This window comes from Pipistrellus hanaki, assembly GCF_964339955.1.
Source record: "Pipistrellus hanaki genome assembly, chromosome: 13".
Classification (NCBI taxonomy): domain Eukaryota; kingdom Metazoa; phylum Chordata; class Mammalia; order Chiroptera; family Vespertilionidae; genus Pipistrellus; species Pipistrellus hanaki.
The window spans coordinates 10,719,400-10,745,391 of NC_140515.1; the positions used below are offsets into that span (position 1 = coordinate 10,719,400).

The 25,992-nt window shown below is 41.3% G+C and overlaps 1 protein-coding gene across 2 annotated transcripts in view; it reads right to left on the minus strand.

Moving 5' to 3' along the window:
• The window catches only part of TAFA1 (TAFA chemokine like family member 1), a 481,796-nt gene extending 457,205 nt beyond the window's left edge, over positions 1-24,591 (minus strand). Inside the window, exons 1-2 of one of the 2 annotated variants that reach the window (XM_084901728.1) lie at positions 24,142-24,591; positions 22,083-22,203 (exon numbers count right to left, since the gene is read on the minus strand). In XM_084901728.1, coding sequence (XP_084757854.1) covers positions 22,083-22,200 — 118 coding nt within the window. In that variant the 5' untranslated portion in view covers positions 22,201-22,203; positions 24,142-24,591. The remainder of the gene's footprint in view (positions 1-22,082; positions 22,204-24,141) is intronic. The other variant, XM_084901729.1, reaches the window with a different exon arrangement.
• Positions 24,592-25,992: the final 1,401 nt, after the last annotated feature.

Here is a 25,992-nt window from a genome sequence, read left to right on the forward strand (position 1 = left end):
TACCCAAAATTAAGCTATTGGGTTTGACAGCGAAAAGGAGCACTTTTGTAGACTAGTAGCTTTCTTCTCATCTTCTTTGATTGTATGGTGGTGACCTATTTTTACAAATGATACTTAATGTTAATTAGTAAAATTAGTGTCAAGTAAAAACATGCTTCTATGTGTATTTCTCATGAGCCTTTAGAGAGCAGGTGTTTATGCTGCAGCATACGTGGTGGACAGTAACTGACAGTATTGAGGTGCTTGCTGTGCATTCTGATCTTCAAAACAGATTTTTAGTAAGCATTTTCCAGAGGTAAAAGTAGTTCCTTATACTAATTTTATTCCTAGGGCAAAATAGATAGGGATAATTTCCCTGAATTCTCAAATTAGAAATTTTATCTACACTTCTACTCAATTCTATACTTTAAGGGCACTTGGTGCAATTTAGAAAGTATTTGCTTCTCTTCTCTTAGCCACATTGAGAATTAATTTCTAAAGCCTCAGAAACAGAACGAATAATGGAAACCCTCAATATGGCAGCACAGTTGGCTGCAGTGTATATTAGGGTACAACCAAATCAAGTATTCCCGGTGGTCTTGTGCACTTTAATGTCTGTTATAGTGAGACTTGAGAGGATGAGGAAGAGGTCTACTTATTAACACTTAGGGTAGGAATATCTGCATTATTCCGTTTGTTTTCTTACTATTTTACCTCTGCAAATAGCTTTCTGTGTGAATCACTACTTCACAGTTGCCAAATGTTAAAATATTTGACATCTGAAATTCATTATCAGTAAAGTTATGTACTTTGTTCTGTTTCTAATTAACCGTGGCAAATGTACATAATGTTGTAATCTGATAGTATTTGACAGTACTTATGTATACAATATTTCATAAGCATTTTTGATAAGATTTGTATTTTTAAATTTAGTATATAATAAAAAGATGTGTTTGAGTGTCAAAAAAAACACAAACAAAAAAACAAAGTAAAAACATTTAGCAATAATTATATGTAATAGTATGTAATAGTACATGTACCTCAAAGTATTTTCCAAAATCTTTTGGTAACTTGAAAACATAGCATTTTACTAAGTTAAATGATAGAACTTATTGACTATCTAGGTCAGCAATTTCCAACTGGTGTGCCTTAAGAATTTTTAAAACATATAATGCCTGACAGTTTAATCAAGGGTACTGACCAATTTTCCCTTAGATTGTCAAATAAAGAAGTAACAAGTAGCTGTCTGATGTGAATGGATCAAAATTATACTTATTTTTTTTGTTACGTTAGCAAAAAAATATATTTTTTGGTGTGCTGCAGAATTTTAGCAATTAGTTCATGTGAGCCACCAGATGAAAGAGGTTAAAAATCTAGCTCATTATCAAATAAGATCATTTGGTAAATATTAATTGTTAAATAAGTCTAACTTTATTTTTTAAGTCCTATTAGAAAGACATTAAAAGATAAATTTGGCCCTAACCGGTTTGGCTCAGTGAATAGATTCCGGTCAAAGGCATGTACCTTGGTTGTGGGCACATCCCCAGTAGGAGGTGTGCAGGAGGCAGCTGATTGAAGTTTCTCTCTCATCGATGTCTCTAACTCTCTATCCTTCTCCCTTTCTCTCTGTAAAAAATCAATAAAATGTATTTAAAAGAAAAAGATAAATTGGATCTATTAATAAAAATATCTTGCATTTTCATTGAGGAAGCATGTATTTCTAAAAATTATGACATAATGTTTGCCTATTAATAAAAACCTTTGTGTCTAAAGATTATGAAATGTAATCATAGTTTTACCAATCTATAGAATACTGGCTGATTCATAATTGCTTACTTTAGATGCCTTTAGAAATTAAGATTGCTAAGTTTTAAGAACGCTAATTAAAATGAAAGGAAAATAATGTTTTTAGTAATGGAAGGTATAAGTTATAGAGATACATTTTGGGGGGAATTTAGAAGTGATTTGTCCTAAAATAATGATAAAAGTATAATATGCTAATTAGACCAGACAGCCGAACAATCTTCTCGATGTCCTTCCAGATGAAGCCCTGGTGGCAAGGCTGAGGCAGAGGCAGTTAGGGGTGATCAGGCAAGAAGGCAGAATGGTTAGGGGCAATCAGGCAGGCAGGCGAGTGGTTAGGGCCGATGAGACAGAGGTAGTTAAGGATGATCATGCAGGCAGGTGAGAAGTTAGGAGTGATTAAGCAAGCAGGCAGAGTGGTTAGGGAAGATCAGGCAGGCAGGCGAGAACTTAGGAGACAGAAGTCCCAAATTGCAAGAGGTTGCAAGCAAGGCTGAGGGCACCTCACCTCCCCAACCCCGCCTGTGCACAAATTTCATGCACCGGGCCTCTAGTTTCTGAATAAGAGACTAACTAAATTCAATAAGGAAAGTTATAAATGGTTTTTGATTTAAACAAATTTAGTTAAGCACAAGAATTTAAATGGTTTTCTTCCTTTTAAAAAAAGGACAAAGTTTTTCTGACTATTGGTCTGGTCCTAATAATATACTATGAAAAATTTTCTGCCTAGAAAGAAAGTATCTGTGTTTTATGGTTTATGTTGTCTTAATCAGGTCCTTGGTTACTTAAAAAACTGAAAATTCTTAATAGTAAAAGCTAAAGGGTTTTCTTGGGGTTTTTTGTTTGTTTGTTTGTTTTTACTTTGTTTATATCAGAAGTGGGGAACATCTGACCCACAGGCTATATAAGGCCCTCAAAATCAGTTGGTCTGGCCTGCCACAGGTGAGTTAATTAAATGTTTGACTAAATATAGCAGGCTAATTTTTAAGTTGGTAATTTTGGCCCTTGCAGAAAAAAGGGTTTCCCACTCCTGGAAAGTGGATAGTTAAGTATGGATTCATAGTAGTCTGTGATCCTTTTCATTAAATGTCCAAAGCTTTTCAACATATTTTGACAAAAAAAAAAAAAATCTACTTCCCAATATACAAATTTTAAATGGTATTTTTCTTGACCTGAAAACAATTCTGAGGTATTCCAGAGGGCCCCTGGAACACCTCAAGAGATTTATTCTCTCTCTCTCTTTATGAAAGGGAAATATTAAACTAATTAGCTTTATTGGGTGTGTTGAATCATTTTCAAATATCATATATAATAAAGAGGGAATATGCTAATTGATCTTCATGCCATTGCAAAGATGGTGGTACCCACAGCCAATAAGGAGGAAATATGCTAATTGACTGCCATGACCTCAAAGATGGCGGTGCCCACAGCCACAAGATGTAACCAGAGCCAGCTGAGGCTTGTGCTGCCAGCAGTGGCAGCAGTAGAGATGTGATAGGGTGTCACCTTCCCCTGATATGGGTTGCCTCCTGTTCCTGAGGGCTCCCAGACTGTGAAAGGGGGCAGGCCAGGCTTAGGTACCCCTGTTCCAGTGCATGAATTTTCATGCACTGGGTCTCTAGTGGGATTATAAACTTTGAGGGTATACAAAATGGGTAATATTATTCATATAAATATTCCAAAAATTATATGAAATTTCTGAAATTCTCAAATGCCTGGTATAATGTTATTACTTATTAGAGGCCCAGTACTTGGATTCGTGCACCATGAGGTCCTTCAGCCTGGCCTGTGGGGATCAGTGGACCTCTGTGCCACCACAGCCTGGCCTTATTTGCCAGCTTGTTGAGGGGAGGTGCACACAGGGGGAGTATTCACGGGAGTGGCTCAGGTCTGATGCCCGTAGGTCAGCTGAGCGGTGTTCTAGCTGTGGGAGTGCACCGACCACCAGGGGGCAGCTCCTGCATTGAACGTCTGCCCCTGGTGGTCAGTGTGCATCATAGCTACCAGCAGATCATCCAGTCATCTGGTCATCTGGTCATTTAGGGTTTTATATATATCAATAATTCTAGTTATTTCCTTAAAATGTTTTGTGTCTTAAACAAATTCCCTAGTCAATTACATTATCTTTAACCTTGGGTATTTTCAGTCATTGTCACTTACAGAGAGCCATTATATTACTGGGATGCTTTGGATATCCATATATTTTACCTTCAGAGAGACTTATGGAGAGGACTCTGACACTACAACATACAGGTTTCTGATACACTTTCAGATTATACATCAAATGGGGTAAAAAGTTACTGAAATCTTACGAGGGGAAATGATGGCTCCATAAAGCTACTGATAAAATATCAAGATGAACAAGAATTAATTATGTGGGACTGAATGAATTGATGAGGATGATTATAATTTTTATGACTTTTATTTGAAATATTACTGATTTTTAAAATCTGTGTTTGCCAGACTTAAGGAAACTTTTTCTCTTAAGCTATCTATGATTTAGAACAATTTGATAGACTACACATTTTAATGAATTAAAACATTTGACACCTTTCCCCTACCTCTGTGGTCAGCAAACTACAGCTCGAAAGCCACATGCTGCTCTTTGGCCCCTTGAGTGTGGCTCTTCCACAAAATACCACAGCCTGGGCGAGTCTATTTTGAAGAAGTGGCATTAGGAGAAGTTTCCGTTTAAAAAATTTGGCTCTCAAAATAAATTTCTATTGTTGTACTATTGATATTGGGCTCTGTTGACTAATGAGTCTGCCAACCACTGCCCTACCTAATTACTGAATTATCTGGAAACTCTTAGTGAGAAACCTTATTTTTCATGGCATTACAGTTATCTGCATAAGTTTAGGAAGAACAAGTTCTCTTTGTAGCAGGGAACAATTGGAAACAGGTCATATCACCAAAGGCTTTGTCATGTCTGAGAATGCATAAACCGCATATGACCAGACAGCCTTAAGGAACCAGGACAGACTCATGAAAGCCAATTAAAAAAAACCTGGAAAACAGCCTGAGACCTTGCTTACAGGGTTTCCAGAAAAGTTACTTCCTGCCAGGTTCAGAAACCTCAGGATATTTGGGGAACCTTGAGAAGAGAGGAAGGAATTCACCCAAATCTAAAGGCACTGTAGGTGAGTTTGATGGCTAACAGATTTAAAAGAGCCTATAAGATCAATTGCTATTCTTGTTGTATTTATACAAACACCAGGACAGGTTTATTAAAACTAGACTGATTTTGCAAACAAATCAGTCCTAATTGGTCTATCTTTGGTACAATAGAGAGGATTTTCGATTGAAAAATTATGTTTCAATAGAAACTATAACATACAGGTATGGATATTAAATTCTAGTTTATTAGCTTCCTTGAGGTTTTTGTTATTAGTTGTGTTCTGGACTGGATCCTGAATTCTTCAAGTTTTCTCAAATATTTGTTTCCAACTTTCTAAACTAACATTTCTAATTTTCTCTCACTTTTGACTTGAAATCATTGAAAACCAAGCTGCTTATTTTCCAAATCCCCACAAACTATAGCCCACCTTGACATAAACTTCAGAGGAATTGCTCAGTAGCCATGCTTAGACAATCCGGCCTGCCTGCGGTATAAGCTGCTGAGAAGTTTGCCTGATTCTCAATGACATCATCAGAGACATCGGAAACTCCAAGAGACCTTTCAAGCCTGCCCTCCAACCGCTTTCCCGCTGGAGCTCTCAGGGCTCAGATGCTGGCTTATAACTCGCTCCAATGAGTTTGTTTCCATAAGAAATGTCTCTTCGCAAATACCTGAGTGCTTGCTTACACAGCGTAGGCCTGTTGGGGAGCCCACCTCATCACCCCTCCTGCAAAGAAACACAGCTGTTGAATGCAACCAACCTGTTCTCAGCGCTGAGTCACTGGTTCAGTAGGATATGTTTCGGGCTGTGGAACTTCCTATTTGAAGTTTCAATGTGGGGACTGAGGCAGAGAAGAATTTGCCACCCCCAAGTATGCCTTTTCAAAATCTCAATGGTTTTAAACTTGTTATTTCCAAGAAACAAAAGACTCGTCATTAAATGTTGACCTTCCCCCCAGCTGCTAGAGGAGCAGCTCCAGGAGGGAGCTGTGGCCACAGAGACACAGCTAGGCACGGACTGTGTGCCAGCGGGACCAGAGAGGCCCCAGGATTGGTCTCCGCTGTGTCCCACTGTTGGTACCCAGCAAACGTTTATTCTGCTCTTCCTTCTCCCGTGAATTGCCTTACTGTCTCTGAAGTCCCACACCACTACCCTCCCCCTCATTTATCCTTGGCTCATGGGGGCCTGGAAGCCTAATTGCCTAATCTGTCCCAGGTCCCATATTCTTAGGAAACCCCCATACATGCATATGTAATAAATGTGGTCATTTTCTCCATCAATCTGTCTCCTCATGTTAATGTGATTATTAGCCCAGCCGGAAGAACATAGAAGGGTAGGAGGAAATTCCTGTTCCTCCTCTACCCCCTCAAACTCTCTTTTTTCTGCCATGATGAACAGTGCCATTTCAAACAGATGCTGCTCCTCACTGTGGGCTGAAGAGAACCTGGTCACATGCTCCCCTCAGCCTCAGTGGGCAGGGGCATGAGCCGGAACTAACTCTTACCGCCTTTAGCCATGGAGATTTGAAGCTGATTGGTTACCATAGCACCACCTACCTACTCAATGTTCAACTCATGGCACATAAAGTAATTACTAAAATTCTGTGGCACACCAAAAAACACTTTATATTTTTCCTGATCTAACAAAATAGAGGCATAATTTTGAGTCATTCACACTGGACATCTAATGTTGGCTGTTGTCATTCTTTTTATTTGGCAATGTAAGGAAAAAGAGGTCCATGCCCCTGACTAAATAGTCAGATATCACAGGTTTTCAAATTTCTTGTAGCACATCAGTCGCAAATCGTTGACCTCGCCTATTATGAGGTACGTGTATTTCCATCTTACTAACATCCATCACAGCTAACACTAATGATACTGGCCGAGAAGGGGATTTCAGTATGTCAGCCAGTAAGAACATGTAATCTGGAACCAAATCACTGCAGTTCAGAATCTGGCTTTGCCTCTTTAACTCTGCACTTTGGGCAGGATATTCAAAGTCTCTGAGCTTTACCTCCCTCACCAGTAGAAAGAAAAGAACAAGAGTAGCTGCCTTACTGTGGTAAGTGTAAGGATTAATGAATGAAATCAAACCATTAACACAGTGCCAGGCATATAGTGACATACTTCATAAAAATCTATATTTAGTGTATATATAAATCTGAGACACAATTGAGGAGTGCTAATTAATTTTTTTATTCCAACGTCAGCTTCCACTGCTTGTCTCCTGCTGTCTTCAAAACATTCTTACCTGCATTTATTAATCCGTGTCATAGCTGTACCTTTTCCCTGATCTTCTGACCTTCCTCAGATTTTTCTGGTGTATCTTCCTTTCTGCTTCCGGGTCTGCATAGTGATCTCAATGTTGCCTAGAATTCTTCGCTGCCCCAAATCTAGCCTTAAGACTTGTTTAGCCCTTCCTACTTCTTCAGGTCTCATTTGAAATATAAATATTTTTAATGAAAGCCTTGACCAAGATCATACCTAACCATCCCAAACAACCTCTCTAAAGAAGGAAAAAGGGGGGAGAGATGGTCTTGGAGCCTCTCAAGAGGTACAGAAGAAACACAGCGATATCTGTTTTGGCAGGAACCCCATTGCACTTACCTAACACTGGATATATATTACAGACACTACGTGAAGCTTCTATTAGAATCACAACTGCCTTGAATTAGCATTTTTAATATCGCTTTCTATTGATGAATAATGCTGTATCCAGAAGAAAGAACTTTGCACCAGACCTTATTCATACAAACAAGTACATCAATAGAGCCTTCTGTTTATAATGATAACAAACTACCCTACTTTTCAACAATTTAATTAAATACAATTAACTCTGGTTTGTTGTGCCAACCTATTAGTGTCAAATTGAATATAAAGAGTCTTATGAAAAGATTATAATAAATCCTTTACACTACTGTAAAATTACTCCAATCCTCTGCTCACCAAAAATACTTACAAGCATTTTTGAAGTGTTTTAATGAGGACAGTAAGAAAGACAGAGTTTTACCAGCCAACTTGCAAGGCTGCTGTAAGGCTTTGACCTCTTCAGTGGAGCACCCTTGCCTGTTGAGCCTGGTGTTCAAGAGACTCTGAAACACTAATTGCAAATTTATCATCATTTTAAATATCTTTAATCCATGCTTCTATCTGTATAAGCTAGTCTCTCATGCTTAAACAAATTACCTAGAGGCTTGAAACATTGGCACTTTTGTTTTTGCTAAGGTTAAAAATATTAGACACTATGATACGTAGGCAACTCTCAATATACAAAGACATCATTTTGTATTCAGAGCAAGCAGAAAATATGAGGTATACATAGGAGTTTACAAAAATGGGACCCTAGGATACAAGCCATGGACATTTAGGTATCATGTGTTTATCAGTATATACCTGCAGTTCTTCCGTTAGTAGTTGGGTCCTATGATAAAGAGTTAATGTGTTATTATAAAAACAACACAGTTCATTTAAAAAGCAGCTGACAAAGTATTAATGGATATTATTATATTTCATTTGACTAGTAGTTCTTTGAATAGAGTTATAATAAACTTATGATCCATTTTGAGAATCATAAAGCACCAATGCTGACTTTTGGGCTGATGCTCAATTTTGGACTTTTTCTTATTAATAAGTTATTGGCCAGATGTTTAAATTAATTAGCCAAATTTTCCTATTATTTGCGGTTATACAGACTCTACATAACTTATTGATTAGAGTGCTACTGGGAGGAAGGATAAATATTGGCCTGTTTATATTGACTTAGAACTCAAGGCTAATCATTGTGGATTCCAGAGCAGAGATTAGCCATAAGATTCCTATCTCTTGTCTTTTCTGAGTACATGGAAAAGTGTCAGAAAGCTCGATGTGTTCATAAAACAAGTAAAAACAGCCCGAGTTGTAAAATCTCTATGTGCATTTCTTTATGCAATAAACTATTATGGGTGAATGTGTTAGTATCAAGTAGTCCTTCTATACCATCTTTGCTTTGACATTCATATATTTGTACTAGAGGCCTGGTGCATGAAATTTGTGCATGGGGGAATGGGGGTGGGGGAGAGAGGGGTGATCCTCAGCCCAGCCTACACCCTCTCCAAGCTGGGACCCTTTGAGGGATGTCCGTTTAGGCCCAAATCCCAAATCCCAAATGGGCAATCAGACATCCCTCTCACAATCCAGGACTGCTGGCTCCAAACTGCCCTCTCCTGCAGGCCTGTGTCCCTCCCCAAACTGTTCTCCCCTTCAGGCCTTGCCATGCCCCCCCTCCCCCAACTATCCTCCCCTGAAAGCCTGATCCCCCCCCAACTGCCCTCCCCTGCAGACCTGGGACTTCCCCAAATGTCCTCCCTTGCTGACTTGGTCTCTGCCAACTGCCCTCCTCTGCTGGCCTGGTCACCCCTAACTTCCCACAATTGCCCTCCCCTGCAGGCCATCTTGTATCCACATGGGAGCAGCCATCTTTGACCACATGAAGGCAGCCATCTTGTGTCTTGGTGTGACGGTCAATTTGCATATTACTTTAATTAGCTAGGATAACAATATAAGGAGATGCCAAGTACTAGAGGCCTGCTCTATGGCAGTTGTAGAACAGACATCTTCTCTATTTCTCACTTAAGGTAGAGATTTTATAAACATGAATCTCCACTTCATAGATGAGGCAGGAGGAGTGGCACTGAATTGCCCACACTTAGAACATGATAAAATAGAGCTGATATGTGAAGTACTGTTTTTACTTATACACCCACCTGCTCTTAGCCCTACAACTACTGGGCCCAGAGTCACTGGTGACAAGGAAGGTGAAGTCAGGTAAAAATCCTGCAAGCAAGTCAGCTCTGTAATTCCCAATGATGTACACAGGTGCGACACAATGATGAGTACTTACGCTGTGTTAGGACTCATTCTAAATACTTTGCTTGTATCAACATATTTAATTGTTTAAATCATTATTTTTAAATGAGTGGCATAGTCCACTTTGCAGGGAAATCAGTTACCTGTAAGCATAGGCCAGCGGACCTGAGGGGAGTGGTTGTTATTGTTTCTGAAATCATTCCCTTCTCTTTAACCAAGTCAGTGCCTGAGCAGGGCTTGGGAGGACTCAGAGGTTGAATCTGAACTGAAATACAATGGACGCCATGTTGGTCCACAATGGAGTCCTAGGAAGAGTGGACTGTGTCAGGAAGCTGCCATCACTGGCCATGGGGCTATTGCCGAGGGGAGGAAGAAATGTATTTTGCTGATAAGAGGACTTGCAAAGGGAGACATCAGGCCTGATTCCATAAGCAATTCCTACCTAACACACTATTGGGCTACAGGTCTGGAAAGTTTTATCTGAAAGACGGCAAGTTCATATGTTTGCAAAAAGACACTATTGCAAACGATCAAACCACTTACTGGAAAGGTCAGCCCACTTTACAATATTCTAGATAATTTATAAAGTTTCCACATGATAAATGCCAAAAATCTCATCAAAAAGTGAAATTGCAGTTACAGAGAATTTTCTTCCAGTGGAAATGAGTCCAATAAATGTAGATTCATTCTCTGCTGCTACTTCCCTGTCTGTAAGCTCAAAAAAGGGCCTTCAAACTCTAAAAAAATGCATTTGGAGACAATAGCCTATTAAAAATACTTGAAAATGAGGTTCTATCCATCCAATAAGGAAAAAAAAGCACACTTCCAGCCAGACCTGTGGGCACACAAAATTAAGACTGAAGCATCAATCAGCCATGGCACTCAAAATTATTGCAGGACAGGGCTGAGCTAAGTGCCCAGACAGCTGCCTGCGAACGCAGAGCTAGGCCCTCGCAGAGAAAGGCGCTGTGTGTTAGTCTGACCACGGCCAGCTGGCTGATGCTCCTAAAAGCAGGACTCGGTTGTGACGGAAGGAGCGCCGGCCAGGGAGCCTCTCAGCTTTATCATTATTGACCACATTCCGCAGGGTTTTGTACATGGAGGTCACAGTACCAACCATGGAGGGTTGTGGTACAGATCAAACATCTTATCTTAAGAAACAGCCTGTTCCAGGGCGGAAGCACAGCACAGACTCAATAAATGGAACCTTATTCAGAGATGGGAAGCTCTGAACTTGCCCTCCCAAACTCCATGTCTTAAAAAAGTCAATGATGTTTTCTTTAAGATATTTTTAATCAGTAAAATGGGGGGGAAATCTACAAGGTTATTTGGGGGATTCCATGCAACATTAAACAGGAGCGTTAATTCTTTAGTTCACCCAGCAAGTAGTTATTTGGCCTGGCTATGTGCTCCAGAACTGCCGGCTACTGGTCCCTCTCGCAGGGAGCGGAGATCCGGGAGGAAGCGGTGGGAGGCCCAGGGACTCGGAGTGTGGCCCCAGTGCTGTTGCTGCATTTTTGTTAATTAATAGACTTGCTCTTTATAGAAACTCTAATTGTAGGCACTGGGGCTCTTTCCTCCCATCTTACCTAGCTTTCCTTCTGTGGTCATGTGTATACCTTAGATTACAAAACAGTAATGAAGAAAACAATCTTGCTTTCTCTTTCATTGGAATAATACAAAGTTTTTCTAATAGTCTAGGGCCTACAGCAATTCAGGTTTGCCCACACCTCCACCCTGGCTCCCCTCACCTGCCTCTAACCTTCCCTTATTCTGTTCTCTCTGCTGGAATAGACCTCCCTCGATCCTTCGCTCCCCGCTCACTCTCTAGCACACATCTGAAACCCAACACAGATCCACCCCCTTCCAGAGGGTTTTTCAAACCTTCTCCTCTGGGAATGACTGCCTCCTGCCACAAAGCATGCTGCTGGGGTTGAGCTCATAGGGAAGTGATGAGAAGGTGACAGAACTGTCTAATGCTGCACTATCTCAAACAGTAGTCACTAGACACATGTTGCTATTTAAATGTAACTGTAGTTTGGTTCATTTTCCCATTTTCCAATGAAGTATTTTTGACAGCATTTTGGGAGTAGGAGAGGGATTCTGGAGAAAGTTACATCACAGCAAGCTGGTCCTAAACTCTGCACTTCCCACCAGTGTCAGTCCATCTTCTGGAGAAGAGATGAGACACATCCTGCCTTCACATCGAGGCTCTGTGGGAACAGTCACTGTGATGGATTGTCAGGGTTGGGGACAGAGAGAGGGCAGGGGACTGGCAGCACAGATGCCATCAATCTGCTTTTACTTCTAAACAGTCCTGGGAGGAGCTGTCAGAAATGTTGTCCTACAAACGTTCACCCAGTGACCTAGTTTCTCAGACACATGTCTGGTACGTGGCATCTTGCATTTTCATCAGATAAAGAGACATAAGAAGCCACAAAGACAATTGCATTCTGCATTTAACAAGACATCATTGGGAGGCTTTCAAATTGCATGGTCTCCTGTCTTGTTATCTTTCAGAAATGGCTTTACTTTATTTTGTATTTATTTGCTATGTCACATGTTTTAAAATTCAGAGTTCGATGATGGATTTGTCTCTAGTTATTGTTTCCTCATAGAACAGTGGTGACGTTCCTTACCACAGCACATTGAGGAAGTGGAATATCAAACACCAACCTGTGTCCACTTCCCAGAGGAAAAGCACGTAGGTAATACATTCCTGGAGAATACATTTATAAATCACTAATTACTTTTATAAAATAACATAAGCCTATTAACATGCTCATATTTTATAAAATGGAGCCCTACAGACATAAACATAAACATAATGTTGACTTACGTTGTGCACATGGGCTCTTGGGCAATACAGATTGGTCACCACACAAATCAGTGTGAGGCTGGTTTGTATATACATGGTTTCCACCAGGATACCACAATTCAGGGATGTCTTAAAGTCCAGTCCCCAACACATTTAGAATCCAAAATATGTAAATATGCATCATTACACACTACAGGGTTAACCAAATAGTCCACAGCAAACTTAATTGATAATGATGAAACTAGACCCACACTAATTTATAACTGAATATCACCAACAACTCAAACAACACTCAGGACACACTGATAAATTGTGCTTCGGTAACTTGCATGAATTCCATTTGCATGCAGGCATTTTCAATGTTTCCAAGAGAAAAGCATTCTATTTTTCCTAGTAAAGTACTGAATTGAAAAAGCTTGGCCAGCCTTAGTTACATGCCCTTACTAGTAGAATCATAATTAAGTTGGGGTACTAATAAGTAGTCTATACTTTCATATACAAAATGAAGACACATGAAATCTTTTGTTTTATGTTTTCTTATTCATTTCAAAGAGAGGAAGGAATAGGGAGAGAGAGAGAAACATCAATGATGAGAGAAAACCATCAATTGGCTGCCTCCTACACCCCCCGGCTGGGGATCAAGCCCAAAACCTGGACATGTGCCCTGACAGGGAATCAAATTGTGACTTCCTGGTTCATGGGTCAATGCTCAACCACTGAGCCACACCAGCAGGGCAAGACACATAAAATCTTAAATCACTTGATCAAAAGAATCATGACAAAAACAAAAAAAAACTTTGGGATTTAAGATAAATTACAACATATTAATGGACTTTAGAGAAGATGTTGAAAATTTTAATAAAATGTTCAATTAAGGGTTATACTATGAGGCCTGCTGCTTCCCTCTGGCTTATTACATTTGCAAATTATTATTTTCCCCAAACCTTAATCTAGAGGAAAATGAATGGATTTTTAGCTAAGATTTAAATGAGACCTCTGTCCATCCCATTGCCTTCATTCCATAAATGCTCACTGTTTTCAGACCCCCTGTGTCAGACACAGAGCGCAGAAACCCAGGGTTTCAGCACACTGGGTGTAACTCAGGCTAGGACTAAGCCATGGGTGTAACTATAAAGCAGGCCAAGACTGGTGTGCATAACAATTCCTTTTGGGGCTCCATTGTCTTCCCTCTCTTCACCCTGCCTGCAAAGAAGGATTTGATAAATTCCTTAGGAATCAAACAATGCTGGAGCCAGAGATAATCTTGCCTGAGGTCACACACAGACAACCTTCAGGTAGGATTCGGCACTGAGTCAAGTTTTGTCTGGCCCACCTGGCACTTCAAAGATAAGGAAATTGTACCCAAAAGTCTAGGTTTTCATCTTAGCTGAAAATATTGGATGTTCTGGTCGTACTGAGCCCATCACCAATGTGCCTTCTCCCAGTGCACATACTTGTTAGTTGACACAGTTCAGCATCTTGTATGTCTGGTCCGCTGTTCAGATCAGTTTTGTTAACCCGCCTGGTCTATGAAGGTGTTTGGCTTGCTCATCAATGAAATCATTCAGAAAGTTTTCAAATAGTTTTAGCAGAAGGTTTTTAAACATACACAAAGGTGAGTTTATACTGAATCTTACTCTATCAAATGGATAAAACCAATGAATCAGTTCCTTGGGCAGCTCAGAGCTTCACTATTTGGCAGAATATGCCTTACTGTTTGGGGAAGGCATGGCTCACCTCGTTGGAGTTGCTGGGCCCCTTGTGAAAATCCCTGATTCCTCCCAGCCCTCTCTTCTGGAGCCTTGCAACCGACTCTGTGAGACCCGGAAGCTCCAGCAGCCCACTGCTCACTCTGCTGCTCTCTGCTCTGTGGCGTTAGATAATGCACACTTGCCTGGTAGTATGTAATTCTTAAAGTATATAGAATCCCTGCTTGTTGATCAGAATATATTTATTAAATATTTACAGAATATATTTATTGAATACTTACACAATACTCAGTGGGACATATGACCAGTTGGCCTACTGACCCTAACCCAAGATATACTGTCAATTTCAAAAGGCTTGATGTGCCTTTTCCCCAGTTTGTGCAGTGGCCCATCTAAATCTGGACCCTGGCATTCTGTCTTTACTTCAAAGCACATGACTCTTAGTCCTTTCTTCATCCATGCAAATCAGGAAAACCCCATGGATGTAAATAGACTCAATTAGCTTGGTTTTATTTGTGGGTAAATGGAGCATCCCTGGAAAAGATGGTCTAATGAGGAATAATAAGATGGATGCAGGAATTGCACCGGCAGAACAACAACCTTGGCTGAGGACACAGGGGGTCTTCCTCCTCCCATACTCAGTGAGGATTGGTTTGCCCCCTTCCTCACATGGATGCAGAATCCACTTCACGAATAGGCAGATGCTGCAGCATACCTATCCCTCTTCGGAGAGAACATCACTGTAATAAAATTACTTATCTTTTCTTTCTCTGCAACTTTATTATATAGAGAAGGAGAAATAGTGGGCTAAAATGACCCCTAAGTGCCTTGAAGACATTATCTTTTGAGAATTCTATTCATTTAAGCAAATTATTATTTTTTAAAATCATCTTGCTCTGGCCAGTGTTTCTCAGTGGTTAGAGTGTTGGCACACACTCCAAAGTGTCTGATTCCAGGTCAAAGGCACCTACTGGCTTGCAGTTTACATCCTGGGCCTCAGTCAGAGGCAAGCAGAGACAACCAATCAATGTGTCTCTCATATCTCTCTCTCTCTCCCTCTCTCTCTCTCTCTCTCTCTCTCTCTCTCTCTCTCTCTCTCGCTCTCTCTCTCTCTTTCTCCCTCTCCCTCCCTCCCTTCCACTCTTTCTAAAAATCCATGAGAAAAATATTGTGGGGGGAGGATTAATCTTCATTTTACCCCAAAGAAAGAAAACGGTGCTTCTGTGGAGTTATTTTCTCAATGTTACAAAGATAAAGTGAATTTTTCTTTTGATATCAAAAGATTTAAAAGCAAAAAGCCTTTTCCTATTTGCTAAGTGAATTTTTTTCTCAGTCACCCAAGACCAAGATTTTAAATCTACAGAGGGGGAAAAAAATCATGCCATGGCTGAAAACTATAAGGATTTAAATGTTTTGCTACATTTGTAAGTATATTCTTTGGGTTGTTTTAATTAATGGAATAGCCGTCAAATGTGGAATAAAGTCAAATATCTACTCAAAGATTTTGCACAGATACACACAAGTTCTACTGCCTATTCAATGTTTGCATCACTCTTCATGGGAGGTAGCTCCTAATTACAGACACATACACACTCACTCACAGGTAGTAACCAATAAAGAAAAGCTTAAGATTTTACCGGAACAGTCACCCCTTCTTTCCTTTATTATTTCACATACTTTCTGAGTGCCTATTACATGTTGAGTTTCTCACCAGAGTGAGAGATAAGAAGATGCACAGCACAGGATTCCAGAATCACCTTGGCCCACACTTCTCAACACATCGGTGATATGAATAGGCACTGTAGATGTTGACCAAATTAAAAATGTCTGGAAATATAAGTTAAACACAATCAGGTTTCCTATTGGCAAACTTTCCAGAACTTCTACCCACTCAACACACACTGCAGACCCCAAGAGAGAACATACCAGGAAGTGAGTGCCACCCCAGCAGCTGTCTCCAAGGGCATCTTGAGAAGACAGAGTTTTGTGAACTGGGAAATGTTAGCCTAGACATTTCACTCAATATTGAATCATGGAAGCTCTTGAAAAGAAAAGGGCTTCATGATATTTCCCTACCTACCCTTCTTCCTGTTCTTTAAATTGGAAAATTGTTTGATAATATTTTTAATGTTACCATAAAACTGTCTGTAGGAAATATTTTGAGCTTTTCATTAAAAAGTAATATATACCCATATTAAAAGCAAATGTAAAAAATAGAGAATTATAGAGAAAAAACTGATTTATTTTAGTTCTCCCATTGTGGTGAACACCTATAAAGAATGTTCATGTTCTTTCTGACATTTTTATGCATGTGTAAATGTTTTTTTCCACAAAAATTATTTCAATGCTGAGTCCTCTGTTCCTTGTTTTCTTCAGTCAACAGTAGATCATGGGCATTTTGTGCACAGGAATACGAACATGCCATCCTTTGCAGTAGCTACAGTGAGTCCCACTGCCCCATTGCGTAGATGTTCCAGAATTCATTTTACCGATCCACTTCTGAGAAATGGGCCTCCCCTCTAACTTTTTGTTATAAAGATCATTGTTGTAATGACTAAACCTTAACATGTATCTTTTCATATGTGTCAGATCACTTTATGACAATAAATGTCTAGAAATGCAATTGTTATGTTGCACATTTTACATTTTGGGAGACACTGCCAAATTGTGTTGTGTGTTTTTTTTTTAATATTGTACCACTTTACACATCAAACTTTGAGAATTTTATATAGAATTTAAAATTGGAAGATGTTTTAGTTTAAGAAATTGACAAATGAAGGCTAATGATCATCTGTGCAACTTCCAAATATGTGTTTGTAGTACAGTATAATATCTACTTCCCTTACTTATGAATTGAGGACACAGGATTGATATCACATGAGTAACAAACAGCATTTACATAGCTCTGAAATAATTCTAAGTTCAGTTTGACAGAAAATATTTATTTGCATCTCTAACTTGGTTTTGAAATTTGGGGTCTTATCAAATGTTCATAGCTGCCCTCTGCCTCTGGGGTGAGTTCAGTACTATTAAAGAGATGATCAATGGATTATCACAAGCATCAACTCTCATCAAATAACAACCTGTCTGCTCTAAACTTCACACCGATTCACTAACTCAGCAGCCTCGTACGAGTCCAAATCCTTCAAAAGCCAGCATGCTGTCAATATTGTCCTCACTATTTCTATTTCTATTATAATTGCTAAAACAACTCTTAATGCAATGCACCTTGGCATTCTAATGCATAAGCCTTCGGCAGTTTTCAATAAAGTAATATGGAACAATGAGGTAAAAATAAGTATGAAACAATGCTTTTTAATATTTTAATTTAAAAAACACTTTAACATGAATGGTAATGTTTAGTGTGTAATAATTAAGCCATAAATGCATACCTCTAAATATAGAGTTTGCTTAATATAGCTTTAAATCAGGCTAAGTGCAAGTTACACAGATGATTCTATTCAGAGCAATCTTTTTATACATCATTTCCCTACATCCCTGTCAATAAAATAGCAGTGACTGCAGAATAAATGATTCATTAGGCTCTTATAACTTCTTGTCTCATGTAATTTATCTACATAATTTTAAATTACTAGAGACTCTCAAGGATCTTTTCTCACTAAAGTATTTTGAAATTATCCATATTTTATTAAGTCTCAAGGACAACCCTTCACACACAGACACCCACACACCCTCAAATTTGAAATTAAGTAACCATTTAAATTGCTGTCATAATTCATATATTCATAAAGGAGGAAACTAATGTTAAATTAGAAAGTTACATTTAGCAAACCATTCATCCTTTTTTATCTGTTTCCCAACACCTGGCGATTAGAAGGACCTGAAGCTATTTTAACCACCTGGACAGCAGAACCCACTGTGAAGGATCCGTTGGTTCGGCTGCCTTTCCCAGCGGAGTGCCCTCCTTCTCGCTGTACTGTCTATAAAATAGGCGTGAACGATCTTCAAGTGGTAATAGTAATTTCCTACATTACTCCCGCAATAAAAATGCGATTTAGTCAAATAGTAAATTATTGCAATTACAAATCTGTTAATCTATCGCCCATTTCACTCATTGGTCTAACTTCAAAATTCACTTTCATTTGATTGACTGTTTCAATCTTCCTTAGCTAGTGAGTAACTGAAAATAAATGGTTCTTTCCTAACACTGTAAGGACGAAAAATAGGAAGTGCTTATGGACTGCAGGGGAACACATTAAAACTGTCTGCTCTCCAGTTTACAGATTCTCATTCTGTGTGTACAATCCCTCTGCAGCAAGGAGGCAGATCCCAAACCCGCCTTCTCAGGAAGCACCGCCCGGGTGCCTTGTTTGACAGCAAAAATTGGCCCAAACCTCAGCCATTTCCTCAGAAGACCCGGGCTGGCTGGTGCCCTAAGGTGCTGCACACTCCGAACAGGGAGGAGCATCGCAACAATTCCATGTTTCTGGAGAGGCTGAGATTGGCTTCTTGGGATCAGAGCGCCATCAATCCCCTGTGATGGGCATGGCATGGCGAGGCCTGCAAGAGGCTGAGAGGGGCCAGTGGGGCGGGCATGGAGGAGGCAGCAGTACAGCCCCCTGGCCTTCCGCTGGGGCCCTGAGTGAAAGATCTGTCATTTCTCCCATTTCCTGGCGCTTGGTATGCACAGGGTGTCCGCCTGCTCCTGCTCCATGAAAGAGGCGATTTTTCAAGCTTAGGCAAATGTGGCAAAGCGCAGGGTCTGCCGGGGGCTCATTTTTTCTCATCATGTCACTGGTCTGAACTGATTTGACAAAATGAGATTATGTTTTTCCTTTTCTGCTCATTTATCCAGCTATTTGTTTATTTATTTGCTCATTTAGAGGTGGGCTGTCACAGAGAACTGGCCTGATTTCTCTCTTGTTTTCATACACATTTCATTAGTGTCCCTGGAGATTTAAGACCCCAAAGGGAGACATCCCAGCTCTCATCACCAAAACCATAGGTTTACTTTTAAAATCAGAACAGAAGACCATATTAAAGAAGACCGTTTCTGAATGAAATAATCTAGACTATTGCCATGTTCAAGATCTATTGCTTTAATCTTTTCAGCTATTCTTAAAACCCCAAGGAAGTTGAATAAACATATTACGTACATTGGACTTTCAATTTAATATCGTTTTAATCTTTCTGTATCTGGAAAGAATATTTATGGTTTCTTCATTTCATCAATGAGTCTGAAATGAGTCTCAAATGTAGAAGCACTTGGGGTTGAAATTGGTTTCCGCGCTGGCTTCCTGGGGTATTTGTAGTACAAACTGATGACGTAACAATACGCATTGGTGATCATAAGCAATTTCTAAGGGTAGACAATGAGAAAACTAATACCGAGCTTCATGTCAGCCAGAACCTAATGATGTGTTTCTGAGTTTAAAATTATAACATTTTTATAATAAGCCTCATAAAGACATGAGTTTATTAAGTAGCATAGTCATAACCCCTCATTAAAAAAATAAATAAATAATCAAAGATTAACTGATTACCAGAGACAGTGTATGCGGTACCTACTGCAAAACTGTGCTGTTTTTCCTGACTGTATGCATCTAGAGTAAAGCAAGACACACTGCACTTGGTGACTATTCTAGCCAGGCACCACACAGTTTCAAACAACAGCAGAAGTCAAAACCAAGCTTTGACCTATGTGGATGGACCAGATGTGTGAACAGCAAATGTTGGCCATCAACACCCCTAGCATTCTGTCCTCAGCTGTCACGTGGGACGATGTCAGTAATTCCTGATATTTGTGAAGAGCTTTACAAGTTACAAAGCACTTTGGCTGAGATTGTTCCATTTACACCCGAAACATCCTAAAGGGGAAGGAAATGGAGCCCAGGAAGAAAAGGGACTTGCCCAAGGTCCGAGCACCTATGTTACATGGCGATGGCCAGTTCTGTGCTCTGTGTCACCATATGCCACCTCCTCTCCCCCACACCGCCCATCTGCCAAGCCCCTTTCAGAATGGCTTTGCAGGTCCATTGAGTCCATGTATTTGCAAAACTTGAAAGTTTTCACAAATTTTGCCCCTGGACTGCCAGTTCCTCAGAGGCATTATTGTCTGCCTTGAGGGACATTGCTGTGCAGCCTCCCTGGGGACCAGGCTGGCAGGGAAATAGACTGGCCCGACTGCCAAAGGCCATCACCGCTGTGTGGTCTGTCACCCATCCCTGGGGGAGGAGAGGGTGTTGGGGGAGGGGGGTGCACCGACAGGTAGAAGGGCCAAGCGGAGCAATGGGAATTAACCTTGAGAGTAGCTGAAACTCGCATAGTTTTTGTTGAGTGTTTAGCACCGGGAGGCAGACTCCTCGCGCTGTGTGTGTGACTATGTAACAAGTCAAAGACGTTTTTTGGCAGAAGGGATCCATGACTAACTGATCAGAGGCTCCCAAACCCCGTTCGCGGCTCCTCCCCTGGCACCTGAGCCTGGGTGCCGGCCGCTCTGGGCTGGGGACCCCCGCGGCAGGAATGCGGGCGTGCCAGGCGACCCAGGCCCACCTGCGGGGCCGCCCTCGCCTGCTCCGCACCAGGGCGGGGCTCTGGGGTGGCTGCACCCGCACCTGCAGGCTGGCCCCGCGGATCTCAGCACCCCCCCCCCCTGTCTCCCCGCCCCCCCCCCCACCTTCCTCCCGCGCCCCGGACCCTCCACCCGCGCCCCAGGCTCCGAGGAGCAGCTGGCCCAGGAGGACCTGCCGCCCCGCTCCCTCTGGCCGCCGCCCAGACGATGGGGCCGGGGCTGCGGGGCACGGGGCGCGGGCTGAGCTGCGGGAGGACCGACCGCTGGGATCGGAGCTGCTGCGGAGCTGGGCGGAGGCGGGGACCCGGAGGAGGCCGGGCGGGGGCGGGCCGGAGGCGGCGGCTTGGAGAGGGGGTGCAGGGCCGGAGCCATGAGAACTGGGGATCGCCAACTCGGGCGCAACTGGTCCCCAGAGCTCCGACCCGGGCAGCGCCTGGAGGAGAGGGCGGGCCATGGATGCCGAGGCTGCAGCCGAAGGACAATGGAGGAGTCTTCCCCTCCGAGAAGCAGGCGGCACGGAGGACCACGCGGGGGAGTGATGAGAAAGCCGGGGAGGCAGAGGAGAGAAACCCCAGGTTAAAACACATGTTTTTGAACAGAAAGACCAAGAAAGCAAAATGCTTCCAGAACTCCAAATCCAACACAGGGAAAATCCCAGCCAGGTTCAGGGGAGCCGGTCCCTGAAGCTGCGAGGAGAGAAGCCGCGGAGAGACTGGTGAACAGCAGGGGAAGAAAGGGAGAGAGGAGGGCATACCAGAGGAGAAAGAGTAAGTCACTTTTCAATTTCCTTTTCATTGGCAAACTCTTTCCGAAGTCAGCTTTGGCACGAATAAAATCCTGAGCCCCTCATACACACAGGTGATAATATCTATACTAGATAACAATGCCTCCAAGAATACACACACATTATTTTTGTCAGTTGCAAAGGTCATATTTTGTCCCCCATAAAAACAATCTCCAAGTCTTGAAAATTATCCTGCCTTTTACAGAATATTCTATTTCTGGCCAAAGTATACAACCACACAGGACTTGTCAGTGTGTGTGTGTGTGTGTGTGTGTGTGTGTGTGTGAGGCTCTCAAAGAAAAACCCCATTTTTGAGAAGTTAACAGAAATACCTCCAAGCCATTTTTGTGACCCCCTTTTCCCAAAGCCTCTAGCCAACAGCATGTCCTGGAACTCAGGGGCAAGCTGCCCAGACCACAGCACCTTAGTCCCTTGCCTTTGCCGCCTGTGGAGGAGACGGCAGCGGGCCTGGGGCTGCAGCCAGCCTTGCTTACCTGGTCTGAGCAGGTGGGGCTGCTGGAAAGTGTGCTGGAGGGCTCCATGGCACAGCAGCATGGCGCAGGCACTTATCCACAGGTACAGGGCCCAGGACATCGCCGAGACCACCGCCATGCTCTGAAGGGGACAGCAGACAGGGAGGGTCAGCCCCCGCTCCAGGCCCCAGCCCACTCAGTCCCACTGAGGACAGAAGGGGGTCTCGGGTGTCATGCCCCTTTGCTGCTGGAGAAAAAGGCCCAGCAGAGGTCATGCATGCAGCAGGGCTGAAGGAAAGCACTCTCCAGAAGACCAAGCATGCATTTGTGAAATTTAGCAAAACCTATCTCCAAGAATTGCCAAAATGCAAAAATAAATTACAGTTGGCCTATGGCATAGGCGGTTTGAAACCTAGTATCTGAAATAAGCGTCCTGTCTTACACCCTGATCCGTAAGGGACCGTTATTCCAGGCATTGGAAGCTGCATGCTCCTGCTCATTCTAACTTCATTGCAAGTCTGACATAATGAAAGAGTGGATTCTTTTTTTTTTTTAATTCTACAGTCATGAATTTTTAATCACTATGCTATCTTCTAAACTAAGTAATCATTTCTCAGAGGCATGCTGTAATCTCCTGATGGAATCAGTCTTTATGGCTGGACTTAAAATCAGAAGGAATTGTCTTCAGCCAGAATGAGTTTCACATGCGAGATCTGTGCGCCTGCCACAGAGCAACCCATAATTTACAATATTGCTTTGCCTCCTCGGATCCCACGGTGGCATTTGATGTACAGTGCTGATGAATATGCATATACAGGTGGTGGGTGCTTTTATGGACGAGCACACACCTTTTCACAGGCACGAAACTTTGACAGTCTTCTCTGCACCCATAAGGATCTTAGAGCTGGAAAGGCTCAGCTACAGAATGTCCAATTTCTCACACGACACCTTCTGCTGCACTTCCTAACGCCAAATTAATCAACTTGAACATCATCCTCACTCAGCCAGTGACATGGAAGCATTTTATACACAGGAATACAGTGAAGTGTATGCTTTTCCCTTAGGTAGAGAGAGCTTTGGAACCAAATTTGCTTCTTTTCCTTTTTTTATTTTTTTATTTCCCCATTGTCAATTCATACACTCCAAGTGTTTCAGCTATGTATTTAAAGCCTGCTAGTGACCTCCCATTGTGGCTTTTTTACTCATACAAATTTGTCCTCTCTCAAAAACCTGTAATTTTAGAAAGCAAAAATATGCATTGTATGTGTGTGCATACAGACATAACACAAGATAATTTGTGGGTATTAAGGGAGAGATGTCTTTGAGAAGGGTTTCAGAACTATAATGGACAAATGGTGACAGCCATAATTAAGTGCAAAGTAGGAAAACATTATTTCCAGCAGCCTGGCGCCTTTCCTGCCCCAGCCTGGGCTTCAGATGGACCATTCGCTTCCTAATTGTTTCGCTGCCCACTGTTTACTTTTGTGTACGGCAGATTTAGCTCATTGTCTCCGGAACTCTCAGTGTAACATAGGTTCACTCTCTTCAGCAGTTACATAGCAATACGCCTCCTGGGAATCCTGAATGAATGCATTTTTGGGGTCTTTGTAAAATATCCTTAAAATTACAGAAAGACAAAACAGAGGTGACTGTGGCATGCATTGACCGCTTGTGGATTTCAGCTAAAATGCAGCAGGAATTAATCTAAACTTGAAAAAAAAAAAAAAAAAAAAAAAGCCTACCACAATAAAAATTTCACAGTTGTTCCGTGCCTGCTTTCTCTTGCTCATTTTATCACCCACTTGATCTTGGCACTCAGAAAGATTACTGTGACATGACCTTTACAGGATTTTCTTTCTTTTTCTTTTTCTTTTAAATTTAACTTTCTTTCATTCTCAGCATTACTTTCAAGGTGCCCACATATTGCTCCCATTTCTTACTCTCTTACCAAGAGGCTGTCTCTATGTTGATAGGTGCTTTCCCCAAATAATGCATGCAGCCTTACCTAGTTCCCTAGGGATGACTGAATAGGTTACAAATCGGCTTTCTGAAGCTTAAATCCTTAAAAAAGGCTTCTTACCTGAGAAATCCAGCCAAGAGCAGAGCTCTCTGTTAGTGTTCATTGGAAAGCTCTACCACTTTCTAAAACCCATCTGTGCCACAATTCGAGATTTTTTTTTTAAGAGCTTCCAATAGTCTTCTTTATCAGGATTTTTTAAAAAAATGTTTCTTCTCTTCTGATGCTATTTCCACAATGAAGGAGACATCGGGTTCATTCAGGCTGTATTGTCAAAAAAAAGGAGCCAAGGTTTGAGGACTGAAAACCTTGTCATTTTCACCTTTAAGTCATCTCCTGGCGTCCCCTCTGCCTGAGGAGACCTTTGAAGTGATGGTGAGATAATGTGCAGTTTCCTGATGAGAATCAGTTTATAATTAATGACGGACCGTCCCCTCTCCGGTGCGTTCGGGGCAGAGTAGGCAGCAAAATGCAGGAGCTGGGCTGCTACACGGTGCTGTAAGTAGCAGGAGTCTGTTTCAATACATCCCTCCTCTGTAAAGTATCACATGTCTTAAAGTGACATTACCTCTATTACAGCTCCAGTGGGTTGTAATACCTGCCCACGAACTCTTCCACAAGGCAAGCAGCACTGTAACACTGTAGTGCCTGGTACGTTATGTTAGAGATTGTATCAATAAAATGCTCATTTGCCAAAAGAATGAAGAAGGAAGGAGATGCAAAAACAAAAAGCATTCTGCAAAATATTGATAGTGGTAATGGGTATTCAACTTCTAACAGTAAATGGGAAAGTGAAATATGAGCCATTTCTATCCCCTTAATGTTCTTATAACCGATAAATTAACAAAAATATTGGTAAGTTTAAATAAATTCAAGTCTCTCAAATATTTTGGCAGCTAAATCTGGGAATATGGTATATCTGGAATACAATATAAATGTTTATCTGCATAAGCCCAATAAAAACCTTCTGAGTTTTTTTTTTTAACATGTTTAATAAATAGAAATATGCCATTTTCAGCATTGAAGTCTGGGTTTTGACATATAAATACGCTGAAAGCGCTACTTTTAAATGTCCCCTCTTCTCAAGTAAAATGCTGGGATGGGAAGAGGAAACACTCAGAAGTTCAATATTTTGTTTCTGGTACTCAGGTTTGAACACTCTCTTCTTTGGAAATCTAGTGTGTTTGGATTGGACCTAAATATCAACAATGTCAGATCACTTATAGACTGCATTGCACCAGCAATGATTCTCTGAAATACTCATTCAATTATTTCACAAATCCCTTATAAAGCACCTACTATGTGCAGATGCCTCGGGACAAGGCAGAAAGCACGATGGATGTGATCTCCATGGTCAAAGATTATATCGTCTAGTCTTTAGTGTTGTTTTCAAAATCAAGTTAATTCTTATCATTTTCCTCCTCAAAAAGCCTTTTGAAATTATTCAGAATACTGTCTTGCCTTTTTGCAGGCATTATAAAGAAGGTTGGCTGCTGCAATGAATATTTGGAAACCAAACAATGAGAGAGTGAGGAGCCCTTCAGACTCATCAGTCTTACCCACTGGTTCTTCTCATTGCACAGTGCACACATAATAATAGCTCCTTGTGTTAAGTCACAAGTGAATCAGACCAATAAACAAATTTCAAGATAATAGTGACTACTAACCTTACAATTAAAAATAAGTCTACTTGAGTTCTACTTGATACTGCTTGTTTCCTTTCTGTGGTTCATTATTGTTGTATTGGTGAATATATATAGAAAGTTGACACAGACTGAGCAATATCAAGACTAAAATAATAATAACATCAGTAGCAGCAGCTAATGTTTGTTAAGCCTTCACCATGTACTGGCACTATTCCATAGTATGTTTCCTGTAAGGTGTATGTAATTCAATCCTTTTTACTGACCCTAT